Genomic DNA, 23,741 nt, shown 5'->3' with positions numbered 1-23,741 from the left:
ATATTTCATTTAGAAATAAAGGTGCATTTTTTTCAATTTGCGTCATCACTATTTATAAGTGTGAGGAAACGCGGAAAAGCCACCACAAACGTTTAGAGTAAGGCAGCTGTTTCCGCGTCCAACATGGCGGCACAACGCGAAGAAACCGTCGCATGCCGCATGGGCAGAGCAGTGGAGTCCGCGTTGGATGCGGCAGATTGCGCGCATGACAATGTTAATGACAGTGTGGTTGGACGTGGGGAGGCCGCCGCTTGCTTGGAGAGCAGCGCGGCAGCTCCCGCGCCCGACTCAGCAGATACATTGCAAAACATGTCTGGTGTGGCTGGGACTGATAGTCCACACACGTTCAGAAGGACGCACGCACGCGCTGAGAGGCAGAGCTTATATGACAGCCAGAGAAGAGTCAGCTGACCAAGCTGGTCAGCTGACATTTTCACCAGTTCTCATTGGTCCAGCACTTAGGGGTGGCGCTGGAGAGCGCTATAGTATATATACTGGGTGCTGGTCATTCTCTGGTTGTCTGCCGTTGCGATTACTACGTGGTAGCACTCAGACCTTGTCTGTATCTGTGTTCTAGCATAGTTTCCAAAGGTGTTGATGATCAAGGAACTCACACCTTAGCATTAGGAATATTGAACTGTATTATTTGTTATGATCTTCTGCCTGCCTGACTATTCCTCTGAACTCTGATTCTGTACTTTGCTATTTCTGATATCCTGTTGCCAAACTCTGCTCGTTCCTGGACTCCGTATTTGCCTCCTGACTCTGTACTTTGCTATTCTGATACTCCGTTGCCAAACCCTGCCTGTTTATTGGATTCCATATCTGTCTCCTGAATCTGTACCTTATCTGTCTGTGTGTTAACGACCTGGCCTGCCCGACCTCGAGAACTGACCTTACTGTTAGAGGCAGTTCCCAGACCTGTTAGTGACACCCTCTCTCTGGTGTCACTCACGCTCTGTCCTTCCTACTCTCAGCCTAGCTCCTCCCCCGGGAGAGTCTAGGCCATCAGAAGGAACATACTTCTGTGCCGTACGCTAAGTATACTGTTGCATCTAACACTCACGTGTTTTCAGGTTTCCAGAGGTTAGTAGATATATCTGATTATCGGTGATACTGCAGATCACCAATAATCGGGTATATTCTGTATTCTCGGTGAGTCCGCAAGGAGAAAAGCGCAATATAAATGTTATTTGTCTTGTCTTGTCTTGATACTGCAGTTCACCGGTAATCAGACCCTCTCTGTGTTACACCGATCGTTACAATAAGCTTATAATTTTAAATAATATAATAACATATTCTCTTGACATGCATATTTAAAAAGTTCAGACCCTTGGGTAAATATGTATGTTGTTTTTGTTTTGTTTTTAATTGTATTTTTTATTTTATTTTTTAATAAAAAAAAGTGTATGTGGGTAATTTTTGGTGTGGGAGGGAAACTGCTCATTTTAAATGTAAAATATACATTTTTTTTATTAAAAATGTATGTGGGTGCAGTTTACTATTTGGCCACAAGATGGCCACAGTGAAAAAAGTCCTGGATGCGAACAATCTCGCATTCATGAACTAAAATGCTGGGGAGAAGTTTCCTGGGGGCAGAAATACTGCGCTCTCTGGAGAGAAAGCGTCGGTATTTCTGCAGGGAAGTTAGATCGGTGAATGGGAATTATATTCCCATTCACTGATCGGGGGGCTAGCGGCGGGCAACGGGAGCGTGCGCGGGGGCGCGCCCGATCGCGCGCACCAGGCGGCAGCAGCAGTGCCTATCTGGACGAGGAAGCTCGTCTAGATAGGCGGAACTGATTAAAAAACATTTTTTCTTTGAAGTAGTCAAAGTATATTTTCTAAAACACTACAGGGCATTTTTTGAAAAACACGTTGTGACTTGTTTCCACTATTCTTTAAGGCTACTTTCCCACCAAGACGTTGCGTTTTAGGGGACGTTATGGTCGCATAACGTGCCCCTAACGCAAGGTATGGTGGTGTTGAAGTTGGACGTCAGAATGAGCTGCGTTATGCAGCTCTCAAAGCAGCCGCCCCAGGTTAGTGATAGGAAGTCCGGATCTTTTTAAGGATTTGGATCATTTGATTCGGATCATTGAAAAGATCCAGATCTTTGAACCGAATCATTTGAATCATTTTACTAGGGAAGCAGACTGGGTGAAATGACTAGCAGGACAGGACTTTCCCTGCACTGTACATTCTGTATGTTCCTGTTTCTTCCAGACAGACATCCACTGTGAACCGAATCTTTCATTGTGATGATCCGGATGATTCGTCTCACAAAAAAGATCTGGATCAAATGAACGATTCGGTCATGATCCGGACAACACTACAGTCCCACCACAAGTCACAAAAGTGCAGTGAATATTAATTAGCCATGTAGCTGGCTGCAAGGAGGAGGGGAGACCTCCTCCTCCAACATTACTGAGCATGTGCAAACAGTCTAACGTGGCTTAGCCCAGTATAACGTGCAGCATGCAGCACTTTGTTTAAACGTGCTGCGTTACTGTGTAACGCAACGTGTGCACTGTGAACAGCCCATTTTACAGTGCTGTGAGTTAGGCTGCATTACTGGCTGCTGTAACGAAACCAGCCTAAAAAACCAAACTAGAGCAATTTCATTCAGAAAATGCAGGGGTCAAAATCACATTCTGTTTGGAAATTGTTCTACTTTTACTGGAAAAAATGCTAAAATAAATGATAGTCTTTTCAGTGATTTGAGATTTATAGTGGATCTCACTCCCAACCCTAAGGGCACATTCAGGCCCGTATCTAGGGCCGTGCGGGGTGTGCCGCCGCCCGGGGCGCTGTTGGGAGGGGTCGCTATAATGGAGGGGGGAGCCGGAGCCGCAGGGAGGGCAGCCCGACCTCACCTTCCCTCTCCTCTCCTGGGCCGCCCTCCGTGCTCCCCCCTCAGATGCAGAGCGAGCAGCCGGGAAGCGCTGTTTACAACTCACCTCCCTGGCTCCAAGCGCTGCTCTCTCGCCGCTGGTCTCCTCTCTCTGCATAGATGCGGATACGCATGCTGCTTCCTGCTAAACAGGAAGCAGCGTGTGTATCCGCATCTATGCAGAGAGAGGAGACAGACCAGCGGCGAGAGAGCAGCGCTTGGAGCCAGGCAGGTGAGTTGTAAACAGCACTTCCTGGCTGCTCGCTCTGCATCTGAGGGGGGAGCACGGAGGGCGGCCGGGAGAGGAGAAGGAGGGAGAGGTCAGGCTGCCCTCCCCGTGGCTCCGGCTCCCCCCTCCATTATAGGGGACAGCTAGCTATCTAACCTATCCTGGGGGCACCTACCTAATCTAACCTACGCTGGGGGGCAGCTACCTAATCTAACCTACACTGGGGGGGCAGCTACCTAACTAACCTATACTGGGGGGCACCCACCTAATCTAACATACACTGGGGGGCAGCTACCTATCTAACCTACACTGGGGGGCACCTACCTAATCTAACATACACTGGGGGGCACCTAATCTAATCTAATCTACACTGGGGGGCACCTACCTAATCTAACCTACTGGAGGGCACCTACCTAATCTAACCTATACTGGGGGCACCTACCTAATCTAACATACACTGGGGGGCACCTACCTAATCTAACATACACTGGGGGGGCACCTACCTAATCTAACATACACTGGGGGCCACCTACCTAATCTAACATACACTGGGGGGCAGCTACCTAATCTAACATACACTGGGGGGCAGCTACCTATCTAACCTACACTGGGGGGCAGCTACCTATCTAACCTACACTGGGGGGCACCTACCTATCTAACCTACACTGGGGGGCAGCTGCCTATCTAACCTATACTGGGGGGCAGCTACCTAATCTAACCTATACTGGGGGGCAGCTACCTAATCTAACCTATGTTGGGGGGGCAGCTACCTATCTAACCTATACTGGGGGGCACCTACCTAATGTAACCTACACTGGGGGGCAGCTACCTATCTAACCTACACTGGGGGGCAGCTACCTATCTAACCTACACTGGGGGGCAGCTACCTATCTAACCTATACTGGGGGGCAGCTACCTAATCTAACATACGCTGGGGGGCAGCTACCTATCTAACCTATACTGGGGGGCACCTACCTAATCTAACCTACACTGGGGGGCAGCTACCTATCTAATCTACACTGGGGGGCAGCTACCTAATCTAACTTACACTGGGGGGCAGCTACCTATCTAACCTACACTGAGGGGCAGCTACCTAATCTAACCTATACTGGGGGGCAGCTACCTATCTAACCTATACTGGGGGCACTTATCTAACCTGTATTGGGGGCACCTACCTAGCTAGCCTATACAGGTGGCCACTATACTGGCTACCTATATTGCAGGCACCTACCTAAATAACCTATACTGGGGGCAACTACCTATCTAACCTATGCTGGGGGCAACTATTCTGGCTACCTATATTAGAGGCACCCACCTAGCTAACCTGTACTGGGGCACCTACCTATCTAACTTATACCTGGGGCGCCTGCCTATCTAACCTATACTGAGGGCAACTATACTGGCTACCTGTACCGGAGGCACCTACCTGGCTAACCTATAGTGGGGGCAACTATACTGGCTCACCTGGCAACCTATACTGGGGGGACCTATACTGGGGTACCTATTCTTGGCTACCTATACTTGGGGGACCTATACTAAGTGCAACTAGACCTGGCTAACCTATAATGCGGGCACCCATACCTTGCTCGGGGGGGGGCATTTTAGCCTAGAAACTGCACTGGGCATTTTAGCCTAGAAAATGCACTGGGCACATTCACAGTCACACATTGCAGTGCATAGACAGTGAAAACAGGACTGTCTTTGCCAGTAACGAGATAATCGAGCTTCTTCTGCCCTCTGCACTGAAAATAAAAATTACATGCAGGGAATACTTGGGAGTGCGTTCAAATGTTCTTTTATGTAACTAAGAGCAGTTACTGAAATGTAACTTTTGGGAGTATAATCCCCTCTGTAAAAATTGTACTGCATGTTGTTTCTTCCCACATACTGTATGCAAATTGCATATGATTTGCATATAATGATTTTCTAGAGAGCCATACAACTTCATGAGATTTGCAAGTGTTTCTGTAAAAAAAAAATCTGATACTGTATTTTTTTTCTTCTTAAAGGGGCACTACAGTGAAAAACTGTAAAACTTAAAATATGTGCAAACATATACAAATAAGAAGTACATTAATTCTAATGTGGAAATAAGAATTCTGTGGAATTTGATTGCTCATCCCTTTACTGCACAATCTATTTAACCGGTTCAGCGCCGCGGTCCGAAAATCTCATGCATCCGAGCAACGTTCACCTCCCATTCATTCGCCTATAACTTTATTGCTACTTATCACAATGAATTGATCTATAGCTTGTTTTTTCCGCCACCAATTAGGCTTTCTGTGGGTGATACATTTTGCTAAGAGCCACTTTACTGTAAATGCATTTTAACAGGAAGAATAAGAAAAAAACGGAAGAAATTCATTATTTCTCAGTTTTTGCCCATTATAGTTTGAAATTAATATACGCTACCGTAATTAAAACGCATGTATTTTATTTGCCCATCTGTCCCGGTTATTACACCATTTAAACGATGTCCCTATCACAATTTATGGTGCCGATATTTCATTTAGAAATAAAGGTGCATTTTTTCAATTTGCGTCCATCACTATTTATAAGCTTATAATTTTAAATAATATAATAACATATTCTCTTGACATGCATATTTAAAAAGTTCAGACCCTTGGGTAAATATTTATGTTGTTTTTGTTTTTTTTTTAATTGTTTTTTTTTTTTTTTTATAAAAAAAGTGTATGTGGGTAATTTTTGGTGTGGGAGGGAAACTGCTAATTTTGAATGTAAAATAATGTTTTTTTTTAATCAAAAATGTATGTGGGTGCAGTTTACTATTTGGCCACAAGATGGCCACAGTGAAAAAAGTCCTAGATGCGAACCAGCTCGCATCTAGGAACTAAAATGCTGAGGAGTTGTTTCCTGGGGGCAGAAATACCGCGCTCTCTGGAGAGAAAGCGTCGGTATTTCTGCGGGGAAGTTAGATCGGTGAATGGGAATTATATTCCCATTCACTGATCGGGGGGCTAGCGGCGGGCAGCGGGAGCACGCGCGGGGGCGCGCCCGATCGCGCGCACGAGCCGGCGGCAGCACCAGTGCCTATCTGGACGAGGAAGCTCGTCCAGATAGGCCGAACTGGTTAAAGGACCTCTGTCATGAAAATCTTAAAATTTAAAATATATGTAAACAAATAAGTACATTTTTTCCAGAGTAAAATGAGCCATAAATTACTTTTCTCCTATGTTGCTGTCCCTTACAGTGGGTTGTAGAAATATGACCGAAGTGACAGGTTTTGGACTAGTCCATCTCTTAATAGGGGATTCTCAAGGATTTATTTATTTTCAAAAGCACTTAGTGTATGGCAGTTGCTCTGTCCAACTGCCAAAAAACTGTATAGCGAGCAGGGAAGCTGGCCAGCATCATTGTTTAAATCCTTTTTAGGGAATATCTTTATAAAGAATAAAAGCCATGCTGAGAATCCTCTAAGAAGAGATGGACTAGTCCAAATCCTGTCACTTCTGTCAGATTTTTACTGCCTACTGTGACAGCCATATAGGAGAAAAGTAATTTATGGCTCATTTTACTCTGGAAAAACATACTTCTTATTTGTTTATGTTTGCACATAGTTTAAATTGTACAATTTTTCGCCATAGTGCCCCATTTATTGAAAAGGCAGATGATTTAAAAATGCAAAATGCACCTGCGATCACTTACAAAATCACAATTCCAAAAATGCAGAAGTGCACATGGCAGAAAACGTTCTCCAAGGTCAATTATGCTTCCAGCCAAAAAAGGCCCCTTTTACACTAGGGGCTTGATTCACAGTGCCATGATCAACACAGTGTTTAAAGTGGATCCGAGATAAACTTTTACTCATTGCATAATTGTGTTCCTTTCCTATTGTTTATTGTTTTATTGTTTACAGTGGCTGGAAAGTGTAATGGTTAAGGGCTCTGCCTCTGATGTGGGAGTCCTGGGTTCAAATCCTGGCTCTTCCGACTCGGTAAGCCAGCACCTATTCAGTAAGGAGTTCATTGGGCAAGTCTCCCTAACACTGCTACTGCCTACTGAGTGCGCTCTAGTGGCTGCCTCGCAAGCGCTTTGAGTCCGACAGGAGAAAGGCGCTATACAAAAAAAGGAATTATTATTATTATTATTATTATTATTATTATTGTTTATAGGGCATTCCTCAAGCCAAATACTTTTTGTTTTTGTTTTAATACTCTAATTCCCAATAAATTAAACAAGCCACGCCCACAGGTTTTCAGAGAGCCAAGGCATTTTCAGACAGTAGCAAGGGCTCATGGGAGCTCAGTCTGGGCAGGAGGAGGGGTAGGTATTACTAGCCAGAGATTTCAAAGGCAGAGGGGAGGAGGGAGGAGGAGGGGGGATTAGGTTTTTTGCTCAAGATGCAGATAAGCCTGCCTTTGTGTAAAGTTTACAAACAACATGGCTGCTGTCGTATCACAGGAAGAAATTATCATATTCTGTTGTAGCTGTTTGCAGCTAGATTTGCTGTGTAAACTATCTAAACTTTAGATAAGACATATAGACAAGTTACTTGTTATAGTTAGTTTTTCATCTTGGATCCTCTTTAATGTACAGTGCTAGGGGTAATAGAAGTCTATGGGCGACGCAGTAGGTTTAAACGCTGGAGCGCTGACAGTTGCAGCACGCATGCGTGGGCCAATGGTAATCCCAGTGATGTACTACCTGCTCAGCGGGTAGTATGTCACTAAGGTAGGGCGGTCCTTTGCATATGACCCTGTCAGCGCAGTTTGCCGCAGGGTTGCGGTGGGATGCAGACGGTAGGAACATCGCATCACAGTCCAAAAATCAAGTGTAAAATCAGCCTCAAGAGTGAAGAAACCTGCTAAAATGTAAAAAATGAAACTAGTATTATAATAATAATTAATATTTTGTATCAAATTGCTATAATAAGTCATATGACTAGTTAATGATGATGATAAAATATGTTTAATTCTTTATTTGTTTTAATGAAACTAATATGTTGTGACTGCAGTATGTGGTTTTTGTCTTTCTTCCCAGCAGCTCTAACTGGCAACATGTTGGCCATTGACTCTATCACAATTCTGGTGTCTGTTGCGGCTATCCTGTTCTTGGTGAAGGTTTTCAACGACCAGAAGCAAAGAAAGCATAAGAATTTACCTCCTGGTCCCCGACCTCTACCCTTCATAGGAAATATGCATCTGATCGACCTAAAGGAATCACATCAATCCTTAATGAAGGTAATGCAGCTTGATGATTATGTGCTCAGAGTGGCCGCTCTAATCAAACCCCCCCCCCCCCCCTGAAATCACTGTACAGCACCCTCCCCCCCTTCTGCCACCCCCGCTCAGTAACATACAGTTAACTGTTACCAGGCTCCCGCAGAGTACACTGGACAGGATAGGGTCTGTAAGCACGCTCCATGTCAGCCTGAGTCTATGTAGACATTAAGTAAAACAAGGGTCTTATCTATTTGCCATAAATGCCTCACAATCCTTGCAAGATCCCTTGTAATTAAGGTATCTGTATGACACTTATATTTGCAAAAAAAATCTCTCTCTCTACCTTCTTCTATTTGTATGATCTAACATTATCAGTCAACAGTAATAGAGTCTGAAGATTGAAGAATGCTTACTAGGTTAAAGCTTACTGTTTTTCTTTTAAATTAGCCAATAAATATTATCCTGATTCAAAACTTCCTGTCTGTAAAACACAAGTTTTAGTCTGCAGCAATACTTAGCTACGAAGATAAGGGGTGACACACACAGCGTTTCTCCCCCTCCTGTCTATTCCCCCTCCCCCACTTGCTAGTAGAGTGGTCACACAGGCTGGGGGCTGGAATGATTTGTCTTTGATCCGCAATGCTAGGTACACACGATTAAATTTTCTGACATATTTACTGTCAGAGCGATTATTTCTGACACGTCCAATCTGATTTCCGATCAATTTTTCGAATGATTTTTCATAGAAATGAACTGAAAATCGATAGAAAAATTGATTGGAAACAGGGACGGATCTTTACCAAGTTGCGCCTGGGGCAAGGTCAGGTTTTGGCACCTAAACTGCCATTCCCCATCCAGTTTTGGAGCCTAAAGGTCAGGTTTTGGTGCCTATAGATCAGGTTTTGGCGCCTAAACTGCCATTCCCTATCCACATTTTGCCGCCTTTTTAAGAATTCAACAAACTGCGCCTGAGGCAAGAGACCCATCTGCCCCCCCCCCCCCCCCCCCTAGATCCGTCCCTGATTGGAAATCAGATCAGATATGTTGGATATAATTGATCTGACAGTAAATCAGAATGTCAGAAAATTGCATTGTGTGTACCTGGCATAAGCATTAAAGCATGCCAGCCAACTAGGCAAGTACATCTGTAGGTAACTTTTCTTCCATACTAGCACCATCATTTGGACTATATGCTCTGCTCAAAAGCCTCTGAGTTCTGGTTGGGATATTTACATTTGGTTCATATCATTGCTGAACTGGTTAGCCTTAATTTTATCACTGTAGCCGTATCTGAGGCTCACCATACAAACTTTGATTCTTATCACTCAAATGAACCCCACCAGTCAGCTATCATGCCCCCTTTGTGTGCCCCCCCAACAAAAAAAAATATTGCAGCGGAGCTGCTACTGTGTGTTCATGTACTTGGAACTGTTGGTGTACAAGAACCATTGTCTTCAGTTTGAACTGAGTTCAAATTCAGTCACACATTCACCTGTACAGTTGCTTTATGAACTCATGTCAATCGTAAGACCATTTTCCACCCAAAAGTAGGAATGCCATTTTGCATTTTTAGCTGTCATTCATGTGGGGTATTGCAAAAAAAAAAAAAAAAATACAGGTCAATCACAAATGCTGAAAAAAAATGTAGCTGAAAAAATAAAGTTTTACTAGGATTTTCAGACATGACGACCAGTGGAGAACACTGGAGGACCTAAATGCAGAATTGTAGACTAAAGCTACCCATACTCTCTTCAACCTTGGTGCCTATCATCCTAAGATTGACCTGAAATCTTCATTATGACCGAGATCGTGGGTTGATCGTGGTAAAAACTGCCTATCCCAATCATGGTATGACACCGGTGGGTCGATTGCAGGGTGACCAAGATGCCATGGCTAACTACAATTTCTAAGGGCGACTACAGTGCCGTGGCTAACCACAATTTCTAACCAATTAGACTTTTTGTCAAATGTAACGTGTAATTGTGCAAAAATACTGTATAGGGTATTAGTGTATGGGTATTTCTAGACTGTCTGCTAAAAGGTGGTTTTCAACACTCACTTGGGTCAGACCAGTAGAGAAGAGAAATGAATGTGGGCTGAAAGCACAGAGTAAGACTTCATGATAGGGCTAGCCATGCTGGTAAGGTAGGGGTTAATTACAGCTCTCTAGGCAGGGGAGGAGGGATTTCAGCTCCCTCTGAGAATTCCCTAAGGTTATTGGCTCAGGGGAGAGCTGTCACAAGGAAGAATTATGGGTAGAAGGGAGGGGTGAAAGTAACGCAGGCAGTGTATATGAAGTGACAAGCCCCACCCACCCACCCCCTTTTCTTTATTTTATAGCTTTTGTTCAAGTTTATAGCTTACATAATAGTTATTTTGTTTGTTTCATGCAGAAGTAGCTGTCATTGCAGCCTGGCGGGGGAATGCTGGGAATACATGAGTCGATTCTGGCGCTCAATTCTGCACCCGATTGTTTTGCCCGCTCGATTCTCTTATCTTCCGCTCGTTTTTCTTATCTTTTGTCAATTAACTTCAATGGTGAATCAAGTGGCAAAATGATCGAACCGTGATCGAACATGTCGGAAATTATCTATCGAGCAATCTTAATGGCTCAGAATCGAGCTGTGTATTACCAGCATAAGGCTCCGGAGGTCAGGTGAGGGTAAAGTTTGGTGAGGCTTTGCCTCGGTGCAAAACACGAGTCGGGATCAGGCATTGGGCTGCAGTCTCAGAACGCTCTGGGTGGGCATGCTGCCATCCCTGAGCCAGGGACCACGGCTGGGGCCGGTCACAGGATGCATGCAATAATCAAGGTGTTTGTGGATATGCTAGCGGCAGGGATGAGCAGAAACTACGCCAGTGCGAATTTACGCATCGTAGTTTGCATCTACGCATCGTAGTTCGTAGGTAAAGTTTCAAAAGTACGCTTACGAATTTACACGTAGCGAAGTACCGCTGCGCGTAGCTTACACCCACTATGCATAGTTAACATGTGTATTGCGTAGTGAACTACGAATGCGTTACTCGCGGCTATTTTCCTGCGTATGATTCTATGCTTACAAAAGTACGCATTGGAGAGGGGAATGTACGCATAGAAGAGTTCCTGGTGGAATCAGTTAAAGAGATTTTCCTGCTGAAAACTTTCCACATACGGGCATAAGCATACACTACGCTTTGCACTACGCGTAGTAGTCTACGAAATGCATACAAAGCAAAATACTTCATTTCGAAGCCGTAGTTTGGGTAAATGTAACTGCATAAAACTACGCGTATTTCCAGCGTAGCAAAGTTGACTGACTATGACCATCCCTGACCCCTGCCGTCGCGGGAGGGGGGCCCGGGGCCCCCCTGGGCCCGCTCAGGGACTTTTGGAGGGCAGGAGTGGTCGCAGCATAAGAGGAGAGTGTGGCAGATCGGTGGTGAGGGGGGAAATTCCCCCCCCCTCCCTCACCTCGGGCTCTCCTCTCAGCGCTCCCCCTCCTGCAATTATTGGTGGTGTTCGTGGCAGCAGCGGCGGTGGTGGCAGGATGAATACATTACCTCCTTCTCGCTGGAGGTCTTCCCATCTCTAAGTGCTTCATTCAACTTCCTGTGTAAACAGGAAGTTGCACTTAGAGAACGGAAGTCCTCCAGAGAGAAGGAGGTAATGAGTCATCCTGCCGCCACCGCTGCTACTGCCACGAACACCACCAATGATTACAGGAGGGGGAGCGCTGAGAGGAGAGCCCGAGGTGAGGGAGGGGGGGGAATTTCCCTCCTCCCCACCGATCTGCCACATTCTCCTCTTACGCTGCGACCCCTCCTGCCACCCAAAAGTCCCTGAGTGGGCCCTAAGGGGGGGTGGATTTTTTTTTTGCCGGGGGGCTAGCGGCCCTAAGAGAGCTGGCTGAAAACAGTGTACATCTATAATGAATTTTAATTGCATTGGTAGTATGCGGTTAGATTAGACAGATGTATGCGCACTGAATCAACTTTTTCTTCAACTGCAGATTTCAGCTTTGCATTTTTTTTCCTGATCTTTTCCATTTATAGTTGTCAGAGAAATATGGACCAGTATTCACTGCACATCTAGCGCTGGGTAAGGTTGTTGTGCTGTGTGGATATGACATTATAAAAGAAGCTCTCATCGACAATGCTGAAGAATTCACAGACAGACCAATTGGGCCAGTGTTTACAAGAACAAACAGGAATTGTGGTAATGCTTAGTGTTGAGCATGAATTTTGCATAGTATTCATTTTGTATTGTAAAAAAAAAATGGAAAGATCCGCTCAACAAATGCAATAAAAGTCCGATCTTTATTGAAGAAAAAAGCGGCTGGACAGATTGGCTCACGCATATCGGAGCTTCACTGTTGCTTCTTAGTCTAAGACTGAGGATGACTAAAGGTGGCCATCCACTAGTCAATTTGCCATCAGATCCGACCAACAGATAGATCCCTCTCTGATCAAATCTGATCAGAGAGGGATCGTATGGCTGCCTTTACTGCAAACAGATTGTGAATTGATTTCAGCATGAAACCGATCACGGTCTGTGAAGCTGCCACCCCCCTCCGCTTACATTACCTGATCCGGCCGGCATGAGTCCCCGGTCTCCACTGTCCCTTCTCCGTGCTCGGCTCCTCCAGCTTCACTGAACTTCCTGCTGGGGAAGCTTAAACAGTAGAGGGCGCTCTACTGTTTAAACTTCCTGCTGGTGTAGAAACCAGATAGACTAGCACTCCAATGGGGACAGACGTGTGCTAGAGTGGATAGACCCAGTAGCCCTGAGTGGGTCAAATAAAGTCCAACACGAGAAGTCCACAGCACCACGTCAGTAATCTATAGCTCTTTTATTGTTTTAAAAAGACAAAGAGATACCTATAACAGCTGTTATGGCTATCTCTTTGTCTTTTTAAAACAATAAAAGAGCTATAGATTACTGACGTGGTGCTGTGGACTTCTCGTGTTAAACTTCCTGCTGGAACAGGAAGTTCAGTGAAGCTGGAGGAGCCGAGAACGGAGAAGGGACAGCGGAGACCAGGGGATACGCGCCGGCTGGTGCAGGTAATGTATTGCCGCTAGCGTCGGTCGTCGGGCAGTCGAACGCCGATATCGATACACTCCCGACCCGCCGGCGATCGAGCGAAATCTTCCACACAGGCGGATCGATGGGAATCGACGGGAACGATCGATTTCAGATGGAAATTGATCGTTCTGTCAGCGTTTGGGCAACAGTTTCACAGCAGATTCGATCACAGTTATCGAATCTGCTGTATATCGGCAGGAAAATCGTTAGGTGTATGGGCCCCTTAAGGAGCAACTATGATACGCCTAAACCAATCTGCTATGTCCAGACACTTTTTTCTTCAATAAAAATCAGACTTTTATTGCATCTGTTAAGCGGATCTTTTCATTTTTTTTACATTGCTTATGTGGCTTGGCTGCCAGTGGTCCTGCTCTGGATGTCAGTGGCGGAGTGGTGAGCGGTGTGTCCTTCTCATACACAATTAAAAATATCATCATCATCATCATCACAGTTAACAAACTATGTTAATTCACATGGATACTTATATACTGTATATATTTGAATAGGGATGAGCAGAAATTACGCATATGCGTAATTACGAAATGTAATACCCATTTACGCATCGTAATCGAAATGCGAAATTTTGGGGAAAAACCTAATTAATTTTGTATGTAATTATTAGCTTTCGTAATTACGTGTGAATTTACGTGTACCAACTTTGGCGGTGAATAGCAAAGCACCCATACATGCTATTACTACCAAAAATGCTATCACCTGAAAACCCGCCAACTTTAGCGGTTAACCTCCTTAGCGGTATGCCTGACACTGTGTCGGGCATACCACTCTGTGGCCCCAGGAGTCCCCCATAAATAAATAAATAAATGTGCCAAATGGCTGTAAATCCTTAAGCTAGCACTAGGCTAGCTACTAGTAAGAGTGTCGGGCACTGCCTGATCCCCGCTGATCCCCTGCAATCACCCTTTTCTTACATTACCCCCCCCCCCCCCCCGGATCCAGTGATCACGCAGCCTCCCGGCACAGCTCCGGTCTCTCTGTGGGGAGGATCGGGTTTGCGCATGACGTCATGACATCTGCGATCTTCCCCATAGTGAAGACTGGAGCTGTCCAGGGAGGCTGCGCCGATCGCTGGATCCAGGCTGGGTAACGTATAAACGGGGGAGCGGCGGCAATCAAAGGGTGCCGGAGACTTCTTCTAGCTAGCTTAGTGCTACCTAGAGGGTTTATAGCCTTTAGGAACAATTATTTTAGAATCGGGCAAAAAATAACAACACCTCCTGAGCGGCGTAACTCTCAGGAGGTTAATAGCAAAACCCCCCTTACTTGCTAGAAAAAGACCTTGTAGTTTTTGAGAAAACCAATTTAAAATATACAAAGAAAGATGGTTTTTAAACCGTCATTTTTTTGCGTTTAAAACTTATTTTTCTTTGCATTTTTAAAATACATTTTCTGAAAAACTACAATGTCTTTTTGAAAAAAAAATTTTTGACTTGTACTCACTATTCTTCTTAAAATATGTAGCAATGTTGGTAGCCATAGCATGTATGAGGGCTTTGCTATTCATTGCCAAAGTCGAAACAAAATTATGCATAATTTACATGTAAATTCATGCGTAATTATGAATGATTATACAAAGTCAATTAAGTTAACAATTCGTAATGACATATGGGCGTAAATGCCAAAATGTATGCAAAATTTTGCATAATTGTAATTAGCTACTTAAGATCATCACTGTATTTGAATAATAACTGGTATAGTCAGTAAGGTGTTAGCAGTCTATGGTGGATGACGCATGTGTAACAACACGCAGAGGATGCAACAAATTGTTTGAGGGAAACCACCAGTATTTTACACTGACATAGGGACACAAGTGTGGCCTCTCCCTAGCGTACGCATTAGTACACCTCCCGGTCAGTTGGGTGCACAGTGAGCCGGATCACGGCTCACCCTGCTGCCGATGAACCACTAGGCGGCATTAAATACTATTCCCCCTCCAAGTTGCAACAAGTATTTCTGACCCCCGAATTGCCCTTATGCGGGGCATGGACTATAGCATTGCAGCCAAAGCCACCCCATCATCTGGCGCTACACACCTCCGTGCATGCGCCCGGATGACCTGCTTTGCTCTCCTTAACTGTGCCTCTCTCACAGTATTTCCATGTTAGCTCAAATCAAATAAACTAATGCCTTGCACTAGGGACATTCTCATAAATGTTGAGATAACAAGGACTAATGGGAAAATAAATGTGTGGTTTTTGTCTATGGTTGTTGTTTTTTTTTGTTTTTGTTTTTTGTTTTTTGTTTAGTTTTCTTACTATAGTGGATGTAAGTGGAGACATGCATGGAGTGTATCATTAATGCTACAAATAAAATATGCACTAGAAGAAGAATTTGTGGCAAAAAAACAAGATATAGATCATTTGGGTGTGATGAGTAGGGATAAAGTTATTGGCGAATGGGAGAAGCGCTGAAATGTGAAAACTGTGTGTGTCATAAGGTGACTTCATCCTGAGGGCTGAAGTGGTTAAAGCAAAGTACACAGCAGTTCCACACAAAAAAGTTCAGCAAGTGAAAATTGGGCCAGTTTACTGCCTGTTCATGCATACTGATGGATGAACTCCTCAAGCACCCAAATTATACATTTGGCACAATTCTGTTTTTGCAATCTATATTAGCACCCAAATTACTGATTTGGCACCACTATACACAGTACTACGGTGTCTTTTTTATGCATCTCAACATGTGGTTACCCAGCCTGACACAGATCTCTACTTTGTAGCACTTGATGCATTACAAATCTAAGTGACTGCCTGTAACGATTGGGTGCTGCAACTCAGATGTCTCATTATTTGTGATCTGCAGAATCACCAATAATACAGACGCTATACCTGATTATGTGGCGATCTGCAGTATCACCAATAATACCAGTATAGCTAGCTGAGAGTAAGGTGTGGTGTTTGGTGCAACAGTATAGACTTCTCCAGAGGAGCTGGAGGGTCTACCAACACAAATAACAATACCTTTACCAGAGGATCTGGCAAAATACTAAACCTTACCAGAGGAGCTGGTAAGGTGCTAACAGCACAAATGACAGAATAGTTTAACTAGACCTTGCCAGAGGAGCTGGCAAGGTACTATCAGTCACTGGAGCTATGCAAGTAAGTCTGAACCTCACCAGAGGGGCTGATAGGTTCTAATTAGTGTTGGGCGAACAGTGTTCGCCACTGTTCGGGTTCTGCAGAACATCACCCTGTTCGGGTGATGTTCGCATTCGGCCGAACACCTGACGGTGTTCGGCCTTTTAAGTTCGGGTTCGCCCCGAACTTCTAATGGCCGCCGAACAGGGCCGAACAGGGCCCCTGTTCGGCCGAACAGGGCCCTGTTCGGCCGAATACTGCCCCCCTATGGGGTCGCAGGCATAAGGGGGGAGCATGCCCCGATCGCGGGGGGGGGTCGGAAATTCCACCCACCCCCTCCGCTAGCGCTCCCCCCTCTGCCCGCTTCCCCATTCAAAAGTTTAAGCAAAGTACCTGTAGTGGATGGCCTGGCAGTGAGCGGCACTGTGGAGTGAGGAGGAGGAGTCCGGAGAGTGACGAGTTGAGGGAGGCCGGGCAGCGGGCGTGAGGTCAGAGAAAGGGCGGAAGTACCACAAGGGTACTTCCGCTGAACCGCCCGCTGCCCGGCCTCCCTCAACTCGTCACTCTCCGGACTCCTCCTCCACAGTGCCGCCCACTGCCAGGCCATCCACTACAGGTACTTTGCTTAAACTTTTGAATGGGGAAGCGGGCAGAGGGGGGAGCGCTAGCGGAGGGGGTGGGGGGAATTTCCGACCCCCCCCCCGCGATCGGGGCATGCTCCCCCCTTATGCCTGCGACCCCATATGGCCCCCAAAAGCTGGATGTTCGGAAAGTTCGGGGTTCGGCCTGAACATGCCGAACATCTCGGCCATGTTCGGCGAACTTTCCCGAACCCGAACATCCAGGTGTTCGCCCATCACTAGTTCTAATAGCTAGAGCACCTCACCAGTGGCAAGGGCCCACTGGTGAGTAGAGTAGTCAGACAGGCAAGGTTCGATAACAGGCAGGTAAAGATAGTACAAAATCGGCAGGCGAGAGAGTAGTTAATATCAGGCAGAGGTTCAGCAACTAAGGTCAGATAGGCAGAAGTACAGAATCGATGAGCAATAGCAAGGTCACAGAGTAGCCAGAATCATACACAGGTTATCAGAGTACAATGTAATAGTAACTAACTATAGATAGATGTATATCGCAAACACTGCATATACATCTATCATCAACAGGAACCTCACTAATAGGGATGCTCATTCGGATTCCGCGGAAATGCAATTTCCGAAATTCCGATTGGAAATTGCATTTCCGCATCGGAATGCGGAAATCAGTAATGCAAGTGCGGTAGGCGGATTTCCGCAGGAAATCACGGTAATTTACGCCGGAAATCGCGGAAATTCTACCCAACTTTAACATCGATTTTCTCAAAAACTATAAGGTCTTTTTGAAAAAAATGTTTTGCATCTTGTTCACAAGATTCAGATTAATAAACCCTGAAAATGTTGCGTTTCTAGAACTTACGGGGGCTTTGCTATTAATCGCTAAAATCAGCTGATTTTAACTGTAATGTAAAATGCAGAAATCTGCATCTGCCTATTTTCTGCATTTTACATCGGATAAGGCCTGTGAACAGGGAACTAAGGCGGCTGCGGGTATAACCTGCATATCTGCAGCCGCCATAGTTTCAGATGTTACACTGCCATTTGTGCACTGCTCCACCCTACCTTCCTCTTCCATTTTTCATAGATAAAAGAAAATACATTTCTGATCAATGTTGGGTTGGTCAAAAATGTATTGATAAAGGCCTATTTTTCTTAAAGATTTGCTTTGGATTAAATGTCTTAGCTGAATTGAAAGTTTTATTTGTTGAAACTGTATGCCTACCTTACAAACAAAAAAGGAAGTTTTAGGAGTTCAATATGTTGGTGATCTTTATGAAAAGGTGAAAATTACATTAATTGGATTACATGCAGCTTTCATTGTTTATTCATCACATGTTCAATCTGGATTGTCCAGGCATGCACAGGATTACATGTAGTATTCACCCTAATTCATTTGTTCCATAGGTCTTGTCCATTCTAATGGTGAGAACTGGAAGGTCATGAGACGATTCTCTTTAACAGCTTTACGAGATTATGGGATGGGAAAGAAATTCCTAGAAGTCAAGATTGGTGAAGAGGCTGAATTCTTAGTGCAAACCATGAGCTCTTATGAAGGTGAGCAATCATTTTATGCTGCTTGGAACCTTCTTGGTTTCGTTTGTTAATCTTGAGAGCCATCATTCAAACTATTTTGCTTCCTACAGATACACTTGTTTCACCCTTATTCCCATATCTCAGGAGAATTAATGAAACTAAAGCATTAACATGCTCAGTAAATTGCAATCTGTCCTCTGACGCATAAAGCGTTTAAAGGACTTCCGAGGCGAACATTAAAATTGATTTTTTACTCACCTGGGGCTTCCTCCAGAACCTCACAGTCATCTGGGTTCGCTCATCGCAGCCCCAGTCCTCCAAGTTGTCCCGCAAGACGCTCGTGAGGGTCTTCTACACCTGCAAGGTCATTCGTGCCCGTGTGGCTGCGTCATCTGGCGCGAACTGCGCCTGCGCAGTAGTCGTGCACAGGCGCAGTATGCACCAGATGATATGGATGTGCGGGCATGAATATCTGCACAGGAGCAGAAGACCCAACCCGCTGGTGGGGTTGCGCTCATCACGGACGGCCAACAGGACAACATGGAGGACCGGGCTGTGGTGAGGGACTCAGATGGCTGTGAGGGCCTAGAAGAAGCCCCAGATGAGTAAAAAATAGATTTTAATGTTGGTGTAACGATCGGTGTCAACACACAGAGAGAATCTGATTATTGGTGATCTGTAGTATCACCAAGAATACAGATATATACCTCATTATTGATGATCTGCAGAATCACCAATAATACAAGTATAACTAATCTCTGGACACCTGACAATGTGTAAGAGTTTGGTGTGACAGCATATGAGCCAGTGATTCCCTGACTGCTGGGAATCAGACTTTACAGCAGTCAAAGGACACCAAAGAGATGGAGTCCCTGACTGGAGTGCAGAGAGGTCCCTTTAAGAGACAGGGAGTCTCTGTAGACAGTAAGAGAGGTCGGCCAGGCCGGGTCGGCAACACACGAGCAGATAAGGTACAGAGACAGAAGACTGATACAGTAACCAGGGACAGGCAGGGTTGGCAACCAGTAATCAGATGTGCGTAAGTACCGAATCAGAGAGCAGAAGGAGGGTCAGGAAAGCAATAGTTCATAACAGATATCAAGCATAGGCCTAGTCTAGAGTGTGAGGTCCATGTTCTCAACACCCAGGAACTGGTCTAAAGTATAACACAAGAATAACACAGTATCCCTAGTCTTGGGTGTGAGGTCCGTAGTCTTAACACCCTGGAACTAGTCTAGAGTATAACACAATAATAACACAGTATCCCTAGTCTTCGGTGTGAGGTCCGTGGTCTCAACACCCTGGAACTAGTCTGGAGTATATCACAATAATAACACAGTAATCTGGCTAAGTGTGGATTCCCAGGTCCACCTGGTTCAACCACACTGAAGGATCTGACTATGATCTGAGTGCTAACACGTAAGCATTTGCACCGGCAGACAACCGGCAACTGACAGGGGAGAAGTATATATAGCAGAGCGCTCCTCAGCGCCACCCAGTCCCATCCAGCCAATCACCTTCTGCGCTGGGATCAGCTAATCGTCCAGATCAGCTGATCCCTCTCCTATTGGCATAAAGGGCTTGCCTGTTAGAGCACGCGCGCGTAGCTCTCCATCTGTGTGCACTACTAGGCTCAGACAAATCAGGCGCACGCTGCTGCTGCGGAGAAACTGCCAGTCTGAACGCGGCCTCAGCCGCCTCACTGTCAGACTGTGCGGCGGTGTCTCCCCATCCATTACAGTAACCCCCCCCGAGGAGTGGACTCCGGACACTTCCCACCAGGCTTCCTAGGATGTAAGTCATGAAACTCCTTTTTTAACTGCTCCGCATGCATGCGGGAATCTGGCACCCAAGATCTTTCCTCTATGCCTGTAAGGAAACGCGGAAAGGCCGCCGTCTCTCGAGGTGAGGCGGCTGTTTCCGCGTCCAGCATGGCGTCACAACGCGGAAAAAACGCCGCATGCCGCATAGGCAGTGCGGCGGCATCCGCATTGGTAACGGCGGAATCCGCATCAGAGGCGGCCCCCGCTCTAGATACATTGCATGACAGTACTGGTGTGGCTGGGACTGATAGTCCACCAAGATTCAGACTTACACGCGCGCGAGCACAGAGGCAGAGTTTAAATAGCAGTTAGAAGGGAGTCGGCTGACCAGCTGGGTCATCTGACAAATTCCACTGCTCTCATTGGACCAGCAATTAGGGAGGTCCTGGCAAGGTCCTAGAGTATATATACTGCTGGTTGTTCACTTGCTCTTTGTCTGGCGTGCGATCACATATGTGGGAGCACCCAGATCCGTAGTCGGATCCGCAAGTGTGCCGGGACCAGCTGGAGCTGTAATCCTACACTTAGCTAGATTCTGTTGATAGCTAAAGTACTAGTTTGATTGTGATTATCTGTTATGACTTTTGCCTGCCTTGACTACCCTTCTGAACTCTGATCTTGTACCTCGATATCTCTGATACTCTGTTGCCGAACCCCGGCTCGTTCCTTGACTCTGCTTCTGCCTCCTGATTTTGTACCCCGATATATCTGATACCCCGTTGCTGAACCCTGCCTGTACTTTGACTCCGCCTTTGCCTCCTGATCTTGTACTTTATCTGTCCGTGTGTGTACGACCTGGCTTGTCTGACCTCGAGAACCGACCTTTCTGTTAGAGGCGGTTCCTCGCTCTGTTAGTAATCCTTCCTCCTGAAGGTTACTTCCAGTCTGTCCTTCCTACTGTCAGTCTGACTCCTCCCGTCTTGGAGAGCTCAGGTCTGCGGAAGGAATCTGTGCAGTACTCCTTGCTGCACTGAGGCCTAGTCCTCTAAGTGTTACTGTTACACCTAACACTACACTCTACTCAGGTGAACAGAGGTTAGTTAGTATATCGCATTATCAGTGATACTGCAGATCACGTATAATCTGGTATACATCTGTATTTCCAGTGATTCTGCAGATCACTGGTAATCAGATCCTCTCTGTGCTTCACCGATCGTTACAATGCCATATCCTTTCCAGTGGACCAGATACTGCACTGAGTTCTGCACTAAGCGAGAGTCCAGGATCTTTTCAACTTCATACTCTGGTTGATCATCCACTAACACAAGGGGGGGTGGGAGAGGAATCCATGTGCACTGCTGGCTTCAAAAGAGACACATGGAATGATCTCACACGTCTCATACCGGCTGGGAGATCAATCGCGTAAGTGACATTATTGATTTTCTTGGCCACTGGAAATGGTCCTATAAATCTAGGGCCCAGTTTGGGTGACAGTTGTTTCAAGGCCAAATGTCGAGTGGATACCCACACCAAATCTCCTGTAGAGAACTTCCACTCTACAGACCGTCTTTTATCTGCCTGTCTTTTCTGGGTCTATAAAGCTTTCCCCAGATTCCTCTTAACCATTCCCCAAATCTCCTTTAGAGCCCTCTGCCAATCCTTCAGAGCTGAGTTCTGGTGGCCCCGGGATGACCAGCATTCTTGTGAGAATGGAACAGTTGCAAGAGTTGCAACCGGAAAGGCAGTGGCACAAACATGACCCCATCAGGCTTCCCCTCTGGCACATCCTGTTGGTAAGGACTCAGAGTGACTGTCCAATCCCTCCAAGTCTCAGTGGCTGCCAGAACAACCTTCTGAGGTAGGATGGTCTCAGGGGCTGAGGGCTGTACTGTCTGAGGTTCAAAATACCTGGATAAGGCATCGGCTTTGATGTTTTTACTACCAGGGGTATATGTAATTACAAATCTGAATCTTGCAAAGAAGAGGGACCACCTGGCCTGGCGGGGACTAAATCTTTTAGCACCCTCTATGTACTCCAGATTCTTATGATCTGTATAAACTGTGATAGTGTGTTCTGCACCTTCTAACCAGTGTCGCCATTCCTCAAAGGCTAACTTGATGGCCAAAAGCTCCCGATTGCCTATGTCGTAGTTTTTCTCTGCGGGTGAAAATCTACGGGAAAAATAGGCACATGGGTGGAGTTTGCCCTGCAAACCCGACCTCTGAGACAATACAGCTCCTACCCCCACCTCTGAAGCATCAACCTCCACAATAAAGGGAAAGGTGACATCGACATGTCTCAGTATACAGTAGGTGCTGAACAGAACAGTTTTTTTTCAGTGTGGAAAAAGCCGCATGAGCCTCAGTTGACCAGTGATGAGTATCAGCCCCTTTCTTGGTGAGACTGGTGAGGGGCGAGATGATGGTAGAGTACCCCTTTATGAACCTTCTGTAGTAGTTGGCAAAGCCCAGAAATCTCTGGAGTGCCTTCAGTCCAACAGGCTGAGGCCACTCCAGGACAGCGGAAACCTTCCCTTAATCCATTGAGAGACCAGAGATAATGTACCCCAAGAAGGCAACCGAGGTTACTTCGAAGAGGCATTTCTCCAGTTTGGCGTAAAGCTGATTCTGTCTTAACTTTTCTAGCACAAATCTAACATGTCTGCAATGTTCAGAAAGATTGGACGAAAAGATCAGTATATCGTCCAAATAGACTAGGACAAACTTTCCCAGCACTTCCCTGAATACCTTGTTAATTAACTCCTGGAAGACAGCCAGGGCATTACACAACCCGAAGGGCATCACTAGGTACTCGTAATGCCCGTTGGGCGTGTTAAATGTCTTCCATTCGTCACCATCTCTGATACGCACCAGATTGTATGCCCCTCTCAGATCTAGCTTTGAGAAAATCTTGGCGTTTGTCACCTGGGTGAGCAAATCATCAATTAAAGGTAAAGAGTATCGATTTTTCACCGTGATCTTGTTTAGGCCTCTATAATCAATGCAAGGACGAAGGCCTCCATCTTTCTTCTTTACAAAAAAGAATCCTGCCCCTGCTGGTGAACGGGAGGGGCGGATGAACCCCTTAGCCAGGTTTTCTCTGATGTATTCCTGCATAGCTAGTTTCTCAGGCCCAGACAGATTATAAAGGTGACCCCTGGGAGGCATACAACCAGATCTCAAATCAATGGGACAATGGAAGGTACGGTGGGGATGAAGTTTATCTGCTGACTTGGGACAGAAAACGTCAGCAAATTCTGCGTATTGTTTTGGCACACCTTCAACCTGAATACTGGTACTACCCATGGTTACTTTCGCTAAACAATGATGATAACAATGGGATGACCAGCTCATTAGCTGGCCTGAAACCCAGTCTATCTGAGGGGA

At 45.7% G+C, this 23,741-nt stretch overlaps 1 protein-coding gene across 1 annotated transcript in view; it reads left to right on the top strand.

Annotated features, from left to right (window-relative positions):
* Positions 1–23,741, top strand: part of LOC137504630 (cytochrome P450 2B4-like) — a 107,953-nt gene that overhangs the window by 38,832 nt on the left and 45,380 nt on the right. Inside the window, exons 2-4 of the mRNA XM_068233211.1 lie at positions 8,124–8,323; positions 12,338–12,500; positions 18,463–18,612. Coding sequence (XP_068089312.1) covers positions 8,124–8,323; positions 12,338–12,500; positions 18,463–18,612 — 513 coding nt within the window. The remainder of the gene's footprint in view (positions 1–8,123; positions 8,324–12,337; positions 12,501–18,462; positions 18,613–23,741) is intronic.

Source organism: Hyperolius riggenbachi, chromosome 4, assembly GCF_040937935.1.
Source record: "Hyperolius riggenbachi isolate aHypRig1 chromosome 4, aHypRig1.pri, whole genome shotgun sequence".
Lineage (NCBI taxonomy): Eukaryota > Metazoa > Chordata > Amphibia > Anura > Hyperoliidae > Hyperolius > Hyperolius riggenbachi.
The sequence above is the reverse complement of the archived record's forward strand: the minus strand, read 5'-3'. Positions and strand labels throughout refer to the sequence as shown.